The sequence below is a fragment of the Bos javanicus genome, chromosome X (genome assembly GCF_032452875.1).
Source record: "Bos javanicus breed banteng chromosome X, ARS-OSU_banteng_1.0, whole genome shotgun sequence".
In the NCBI taxonomy this organism is placed as follows: Eukaryota; Metazoa; Chordata; class Mammalia; order Artiodactyla; family Bovidae; genus Bos; species Bos javanicus.
Window position 1 is genome coordinate 13,681,885 of NC_083897.1, and position 9,168 is coordinate 13,691,052.

The window sequence follows — 9,168 nt, forward strand, 5'->3', positions numbered from 1 at the left end:
TATGTCTTGCAGCTCCAGTACCTGAACCGCTACTACCAAATCATCCGTGAGAAGGTGGGCCCGGAGCTGCAGCGACGCCAGCTTCAGGAGGAGTTCTCCTGGCTACAGTGGCACACAGAGCCCCTGACCGCCAGGGCAGCGCCCACCGCCTCCTTGGCCCCTCTGGTGACAGTCTCTGCTCTCGCTATCCTAGGCTGGAGTGTCTAGTGTCTGAGACTCCCCTTCTGACCCTCTCACTCAACTCCCCTCACCCCACAACACCCATGCCCAAGAGCCCCCGCCCACCCATTGCCTGGAAACCACCACCCTCACCCTCCTCCTCCGGAACCAAGCCCTAGGGGTGTGCGGCTTCTTGGTCACTGTCAGCACCTCCCCCGACCCCCTCTCCACCCTACACTCCCACCCTCAGGCTGGGGCATGTCACCCTCAGCTCCCAACCCCTAGCCCCTGGATACAAGAGCCAGGTGGTCCCCTTTCCTCCTATGAGTCCGGCAGACCAGCCACTGACTTGGCAGACCCACCTCCTCCCCCGCTTCAAAAGATCAATACAAGACAGCACCCTACCTCCCAGGAGCTCCAAGGCCCTGTGAGAGCCCCACTCTGTCACACCTGCTGGATACAGCCTGACCTACACTGGTTCCTGACTTGTGGGTATTCCCACACCCTTGAGGCTGCCACTGGCCTCCTGCCCTGGCCCTGACCCTACAGTGGCCTCCTGGGTGCAGTCCACAGGCTGAAGGAACAGTTGCTGCCTCCAGGCTGCTGCACCCCTGGAGGGAGAGGAAGGGATGGCAGATGAGGCCTTTGGCTGTGTTACTGCCACTCCAGGGTCAGACAGACCAGCCCCCCTACCCACCCATGTGTAAGCCCATCACTCCTAAACCCTGGATGGGCTCCATGCCTACTACTGACAGCATAGGGAGTTAAGCCATAGGAATCTGGCCAGGGGTAGGAGGGGACTCTGGAATATGGCCCTACTCGAAGTTGGGAACAACCTGAGCAACTCTACCCAATCACTACCCCAGACTTCCCAGCACGTGGGTCACCCAGTGAGCTTTCCAAAGAACAGCCACTGGGACCATGCTGAAAAATCCTCCAGCATCCTTGGGTGATCATTAACCTGTGTGGGTGAAATCTGGTCTCCCCATTCTACAGATAGGAGAACTGAGTTCCCAATGGGGTAAGACCTGCCCAAGGACACACTGTGCTTGGTGGGAACATGGTGGGGCCAAAATGGATCAGCAGTCCAGATCTTTTGCCCCTTGGTATCGTGCAGAATGCCATAGCCTACCTGCCAGCCCTTTCCAGGTTCGCCGAACCAGCGGCTGGGGCAGTGGGGAGGATAGGGAAGGGCTGTCCCTGGCCAGCCGAACCGTCAGCCACCTGGGCTCACATCCTGCTAAAAGCTTGAAACAGCCTGGCAATGAAGCCTGCCTCTGGGTTTTGCATTGTCTGCTGTGCAGCCGGGGACTGCTGTTACCTGTGGCTTTTGTGGTGGGGGAGGAAGGGGAGGAGGTGAGGTGGGGGCGGGGATGTGAGGCTCCCAGAAGCTCAGTTGGGGAGCACATGTGCTTGAGAAGGTGCAAGTGAGCATGCGTGCGCGTACGTGGATTCTCATGCATGCCACGCCCAGCCAACCACCTCCTGTGGTAAAGGTTGTAGCTTTGTGGACAGGACCAGGGGAGCCCATGCTGGGGGACTTGTCAAAGGTGCTCCCGGAAAGTTGGGGCCAGCACCAAGGGAGCACAGTCAGGGGAGGAGAAAAGGAGAACTCTGGGGCAGAGTGCTGAGCAAGGGCACCCGGCTGAGGAGTCCCCCGGGCAGCACCACCAAGTGTGAGAGTGACCTGTGACAGTTATCACCACCAATGCTTGCACCCAAAGTCCCCAGCTCTGAGCCATCCTCACTGAGAGCCTGTAGCACCCCATGGTGGGCCCCTGTTTGCTGAGTCATTTGATCCCTCACAAGCTCACCCCACAAAGACAGGTAGTCATAATGAGTCGCCGCCACCACCATCATGGTCATCAAACCTATCATCCACTGAGTGTTAACCATGTACCAGGCACTGTGTTTTACATTTTTTTAATTTTATTGTGCTAAGAACATTAAACGTGAGATCTACTCTCTTAAATTTTTTTTTTTTTTTTGAGAACGAGGGGGCTTTATTACAAATGCAGTTGACTGCTTAGGACTCCCTCTCCAATTTTTCTTTTCTACTCTCTTTTTCTCAATACATCCCTCCAGGGCAGGTCAGTAGGCCATTAGGGAAGAGGTATACGGGGAAAATTAAAAGGAGCAATGCTTTCTCCAAAATCATCTGAAATAACCATCGAGTCCTCTTGGCTCCAGCTTGAGAATCTTCTGGTGGAAAGGGTGTGAGATTCAAATTTAGCTCTTATCTTCAAGGTCCTCCATATCTACATCCTGGGGGGCTTTTGTCTTCTTTTTTGATCTGGGCTGTGGGTCACTAGTCCTGGTTGGCTTGGGAGGGGCTTCCACTTCCATGGCTGCTTTCTCTTTCTGGGCAAGTCGGATCTGCTGGAGGAGTTTCCTGCACATCTTCCCAGACAGAGTAATGTTGGCACGTGCACTGGACGCCCGCTTCTTGAGGTGGTGCCGCGTAATCAGTCCTTCGTCTATCACAGCTCCGACCACCCGATGCTTCAGTCACCACTCCCGGTTCAACACTTGTCATCGCTTGAACAGCTTCTTCAGCTCCGTTCGCGGCCCGTTGATCTTTCCACTTGGAGCACCCATAGCTGCGCCGCTAGGCTGGCTCCGGGTCCACGTTTCCGTTCTACTCTCTTAAGTTTTTAAGTGTACCATACATTATCACATTTTCCCATTTCATCCCCACAGTCTCTGAGAAGGTACTTATATTGTTTCCATTTTAAAATGAGAGAACGGAAGCTAGGTTCATAGAGATTAACCAAGTTGTCAAGGTCACTTGTCAAGGAAATGAAAAAAGCAGGATTTAAACCAAGCAAAGGACTCCAGAACCCATTCCCTTAAAAAGGGAAAAAAGTTCTGGTTCTCACTGTTTGACAGATGAGAAAACAGGTTCAACCAGGATCACACGGCTGGTGAGTTGGGACTTAGCTCACGTTCTTCACACCATCCTGCTTCCCCAGGGCCTGCCCGCCCTGGCCTTTACCTTTGACCCCTGACACTTGCTCCTGGGGCTCCTGGGCAGCAGGGGGGCCCTAGTTCCTGGCCAAGACCCCCTCACAAGGCTTTCACCCTACCTAGGGCAGCTCACACCCCTTTCCTCCCTTTCACGCAAGATCCAGGGTTTTGCCTCATCTCCCCACAACTTAACTGCCTATTCCAGCCCACCATTTTGGGGTTCAGAACCCTGGCCCCAGAATCCTAGCTGCAGAGGGGGCCACAGCCCCTCACCACCTCCCTTCCTGGGCCTCAGATGCCCGGCCTGCAGAGCATCTTGCTTCAAGGGCTTCCCTCTGGATCAGGCAGGGAGACGTTCAGGGCACACAGCAGGGCTAACCCAGGGCGCTTGAGATATCATTAGGAACCAAAGATAAATAAATGTCCCCTTGGGCTCTGGTCCTTGGAGAATAGAGCTTGCCAAACCCCTCCTCACCTGCCAATCGCCACTGTGGAGCGGGCCATGTGGAAAACTCCCTTTTCCTAGGAGTTAGGATTCTAGAGTTCTTGTACCAGCTGTGTGGCCTTGCTCAAGTCACCACACCTCTCTGGTCTTCAGTTATCCCTGCTGTTAACTCCCTGGCCCACCTTACTCATGAGGTTATGATGAGAGGCCCATGAGATCCGGATGTGACAGCGCCCTGTAAGCCAGGAAGCCTCACAGATGAAAACGCCATCATCTGCCCACCTTTGGAGGGAGGTAAGGAAAAGGTTTGGGCTCAACTTTTACATATAAATTGTCAAAACCAGACAGGCTTTTGAACAAGTCTCTGTGTTTTCCCAGCTATGCTCCCTGGAGCCCAGGGCTCCTCAGAAATGCCACAGGGCAAAGCAGAGTGCCAATTCACCAGAAATTGATGCTATGTTGTCAATCAACTATACTTCAATTAAGAGAAAAGCAGCCGAAGGGGTTTCCCATACAGTTGTATTGGAAGCAATTGCAGGGCCACATTCTGACTGATTGACCTGTGCAGTTGCCTGAGGCCTTGTGCTTAGAAAGGCCCCAAAGTTGATGTGATATTCTGATGTCATCATCTTGAAATCTTTAAGATTTTTTTTTTTTTTTAACAAGGGGATGGTTGGATGGCATCACCGACTCAGTGGACATGACTTCGAGCAAACTCTGGGAAGAGAATGAAGGACAGGGAAGCCTGGCATGCTGCAGTCCATGAGGTCGCAGAGAGTCAGACTCAACTTAGCAACTGAACAACCCAGCCTTTCACTTTGCACAAGGCCCCACAAATGCCATAGCCAGTCCTGACTAATAGCTCCAGGACCAAATAAAAAGCAGGTTTGACCTTTTCAGTATCCAGATGGGGAAACTGCAACAGCAGTCCAGAAAAAAAGAAGGGACTTACCCAAGGTGACACTGTTCTTTGGGGTAGGAGCTCAGATGAAGCCCCCAGTACTCCTGACTCAGCTCTGAGCTAGCTCCCCTCTGACTCCCAGGGTGGGCCTCAGTTACTCCCCTTCTGGTGCTAATGAGCAAACTGAGGCGCACGGAGACCTCTTTGAGGTCACAGAGCTGTGACGGCTGTAGTGATGATGGGATTGACCTCCATTTTTGACCCTTTATATCCTTTCTGGAATACAAAAGAACGTGGATAAGATGACATACCTCTATATGTAAACAGAGACTAAACGGTTCATTTTCAAAATTATGACTTAGTCCTCTCTCACTTGCCCACCAGCTGCTCCAGCTGTTCATGGGCTAGAACCACAGAAGGGGCGGGGCTAGCCACCCTTCACCCAGCTAAACCACGTCAGCAGTGAACGTTACCAACTCACTGGGTACTTCCTCAATCAGTGATTGGACCCTCTTGGTGCCAAAAAATAGAAATATGAAAGATTCAATAACAACCGTTTCCTCTCAGTCCATCTTGTCCCTCAAGGTTCTCTCAGCAGTTAGTGGGAGGCACTCCCCAGCCCTGCTCCGCCCAGCCAACCCTTGCCCCGTCGCCGGCCCATCTCTTCACTTCCTAGTTTCTTTGTGAAACAGGAACTGAGCAAGCAGTTCAAGTGAGGTAGGCTGGTGGTTGAGAAAGTCCCAGTGGTCCATGGCAAGACCCTGAAGCTGAAAAGCTGATTTCCCTCCCATTGGTCCTGAGTAGTCCTAGGACTTCTTGCTTGTCATACCTCCTGTGTTTTAGAATTGCTTGGGCTGAAAGACCCTGCCCTTGACAAGGTGGAGACACGCAGGATATGGGCCACTAGGTCACGAAGTGGAGATTTTAGCTGGGGTCCAGATAAGATGTAGGAGCAAGTGCCAAGGCTGGAAGAGAAACTCTGGGTGGAGCCTGGAGGGAACTGAGATGGAGTCACCCAGCAGGGACCAAGCTTTCCAAGCACTGGACACTGAGCCAAGAGCGCTTTCTCTATACGTGTCATCTGAGTAACGCTGGTTATACTTACACACACACACACACACAGAGGCATACACACACACACACACACACACACACACACTCCTCCCCTCCAACCCCCGCGCAAGGCCCACATTATCATTGTCATTCTCTTCATTAGAGCTCATGGCCCAGAGTCACTTGCCCAAGGTCATAGAGCCCAGCCTCTTCCTCTGATGGTAATTGCCACAGCTGCCTGCAGGTGTTTTTTTGTTTTTAAACCCAGACCTTATCATGAGTTCAGAGATTCAGAGATGACTGTCTTTCCCTCCCATCAGCCCCTGCTGCCAGGGGCTCCCCGGCCTTCCCAGAGCTGCGAGCTCCCCATGTGCTGTCTATATGTGCGGGGATGGTGGCTTCCTGCCCAGGCTCTTGGCTCTCTTCTGCCCTCCTCTCACTTGCACTTCTGCTGTCCTTGCCCTTGACCCCGCCTAAAATGACCATCATGAAGTGTGACAACGGCTCTGGCTACCAAGATGGACTTTACGTTGGAAATGCCCAGGTATTTCCAAGGGACTGTGTGGTCTCCACTTGAATGTTTCTAGAGACAGGAAGATCACTATTTACCAGGGCTGAGCTAGTACCAACTGAATATCAAAAAATGTCTTCCATGAAATGAACCCAAATCTTCCATTTATCTCTTCCCCATCATTCCTGGCCACCTAGAATACTGCCCTTTCGTCTATACAACAACTGTTTGAAGTTGGTTTGCTTCCCCATCCCAACCCTCTAAGCCAGGTATTACAGATGTGAATACTCCTTAGGTTGACAAGGATGCCCCTGTAGATCGCCTGCATTTAATCAACCCTAACTCTCCAGCTATTGTGTATGTGATGCCCCTCCCAGATGCCCTCCGCATCCTCTTCACCCCTGCTTTGTTTCAAGGTAGCCCTGTGGTACCCCAACCAGGATAGGGTGGCAGTTCTCTCACCTTCTTGTTCAGAAACTCTATATCAGAGGCACTTGAACCTAGGGGCTAATAGCACGGGCCTTGAACCCAGACCAAGCCTGTGTTTAAGTTAGCTCTGTTACTTCTTAGCTGTGTTGGCCTACACAGTCTGCTGAACCCCTCTGAGTCTTGGCTTCCTCCCTGGAAATGAGGATAACAGCAGTGCCTGCTTTATAGGGTTGTTGTAGAGCCCACTGCCTGCCACATAGTGTTCTTATTTTCAACTGGATGTGTGTGGGTGTCAGGGAGAGGTGAGAATCAGAATCATTTGGGAAGTTTTCCAAATTTAGATAGCGCTTATCTAAACTCTTACTCTCTCACAGCAGGCTTGTACCCATTTGCAGAGTGACGGATGCGTTCATACAAGTCTGGGTCGCATCAGCCACAGATATTCCACCCGTGATCATCTAGCTAATTAGAATCTCTGGGGATGAGGTGCAAGTCAGGGGCTGCTCTATGTGAATGCAGTCTACAGTGACCTTTGTGTCTATGGAAGCCCAGGATCTGCCCTCTGAAGGTTCTCTGAAGATCTCACTACTTGTGGAATACTCCCCCTACCCCACAACACATACACACACACCACATACACACACACCACAATACTCCTGCCCCACCTATTATACTCTACATATCTTTGCCATAATGACCCCAATTTAAACTGCTTCCCCTGGTTGGGGATGGCAGGGCCTGTGGTGGCATTAAACGTTTCTGAAGTGCCTCCTGTCGTGCTTGGCAAAGAACAGTGCTGGGCAGATGTAAGCTTGCCACTCCTACCTAAGATGGAAGCTCCCAGGTGCAAGGGACCCTGACAGCTATTATCTCACATCTCCTCAGAATACCTGGCACAAGGCTCTGGGCAGAGAGCTCTATCCTGGGTCCTGTTTGCCAGCCCATTATCAAGTTGGAGGTGGCCTTGTTCCCTGAACTACTGACCTGGATCGCTTTTTCAACTGAGGGCTTTGTGTACCTGGAACAGAAACTATAAAATACAAATGTGTTGCCCGGAAGGCAACACCTATTAAAAACGTGTTTAGGGCCCATTAGCCAGCTGGGGCCTGACCTAATGGGACCGGGGCCAGGGCAGTCTGCTGGGACTAACGTTCCGAGAAGGCAACTGCGGAGAAGGGAGCCCAGGACCCCCTGAGTGGACACAGCGGACCAGGAGAGAGAGATCTGAAAAGAAGCCAGAGGGGAAGGGCCGAAAACGCCCGCTCCCTTCTGTCCCGCGGGCGAGTCGCCCCGCTGTACTTCTCTCGAGGTCCCTTCACCCCCTCCCCCACTCCTCTGCCTTCTCCCGGCCTGGACGAGGCGGTCGCGGCGCCTAGCGCCGGGCTGAGGTGGCTGCCTTTGAAGACTGCGGTTAGTGTGTGAGCTCGGCTCGCGGCCGGGGCTGAGCAAACAGGAAGCCGGCACATCCTGCGCGGGCCCGGGACGCGCGCTCGCGGCGAGGGCCGGGAAGCTTGGGCCAGCGGCTCCTCCCCGGCTGCTCCGCTCCGGCCGCCCGAGACCCATGTGCCCCAAGCCCCGCAGCCGCGTGTCCCGCGCCTGGCGCCCCTGATCGCCGTACCCTGTCCCCCAAGGCCCGCCAGGTCCCCCACACCGCGCACCGTGGCTCGGCAGTTCCCGCGGCCCGGGGTCGGTCTGGAAAGGACTTTGGGGCTGGAAAGCGCAGGCCCCGTGGAGGATAGAGGAAGGGGTGCGAGCTGGCAGCGCTGGTCTTTTTGCGAGTCTACCGGGCAGGCTAAGTAGGACGGAGCCAAAAAAGTATGCTTTCAGCTTGAGGGGAAAGGATCTAGGCTTTCCTGAGCTCACCCCCACCGATGGATGGTGGGAGGGCATAGGGCAGGCTGGAGAGTAGGGGGAGGAAGTCAACAGAACATCTTGGGAACAACCTCGAATTTCACAAGTGCCGCGTAATGGAAAGCCTTGAAAGGTGCACATCTTTTCCCCCAAGGATTCCCCTTCTGGAAATGTATCCTAAGGGGAAATAAATAAATAAATAAATAAAATGTAGCTATGAATATTTCCTTTAAGGATGTACGATGAAGAGTCAAAATATCAAGCCAACGTAAATGCATCTGTAGAGGCCTGGTGAAATAATCGTGGTGCATTATGCCTGGGCTTCTCGGCGGCCATTACAAATCACCTCTAGCAGAGCGTGCATAGCGCCAGAAAATCTTGATACTGTGGTCAGCTTGACAAGCAGATACCAATGCACTGTGTGAAGTGGGACTTGAACTTTTGAAAATTTAAAAACAACTTTATTTAGATACAATTGAAGTACAATAATTTGCACTTTTGAAAAGTATACGGTTTGTTGAGTTTTTACATTTGTATATAATGATGAACCATCTCCACGACCGAGAGTGTAAACTATCCATCACCCCCCAAAGCATCCTTGGGTCCCTCCTGATCGCTCCCTTCCTTCCCCAACACCCCAAACCACTAATCTGCTTTCTGTGCAAATTGTACTGCAGAGAGAGAGAGAGAGAGAGAGAGAACAGAAAGGGATATTTGAACTTTCTTCTCTTTGTTTATCCTTCTTTTCTAAATTGTATATGATACAAATGAATCACTTTTGTGATAAGATTGTTTTTAATGTTATTGAAATGTCTGCCACCAAAGACCCAGAAAGTGAACATTCTAAACTTA

General features: G+C 52.2%; 2 protein-coding genes across 3 annotated transcripts in view; one reads left to right on the forward strand and one right to left on the reverse strand.

The window, feature by feature from the left end:
* XPNPEP2 (X-prolyl aminopeptidase 2) overlaps positions 1 to 2,131 on the forward strand; it is a 27,899-nt gene extending 25,768 nt beyond the window's left edge. For both annotated transcript variants that reach the window (XM_061407898.1, XM_061407897.1), the window contains one exon: positions 13 to 2,131. In XM_061407898.1, the coding sequence (XP_061263882.1) occupies positions 13 to 207 (195 nt within the window). In that variant the 3' untranslated portion in view covers positions 208 to 2,131. The remainder of the gene's footprint in view (positions 1 to 12) is intronic.
* LOC133242020 (uncharacterized protein C11orf98-like) lies at positions 2,132 to 2,806 on the reverse strand. Its single transcript, XM_061407899.1, is given in 1 exon segment — positions 2,132 to 2,806. A coding segment is annotated over 1 exon segment (369 nt). The 5' UTR covers positions 2,758 to 2,806; the 3' UTR covers positions 2,132 to 2,388.
* Between the last annotated feature and the right edge of the window lie 6,362 nt (positions 2,807 to 9,168).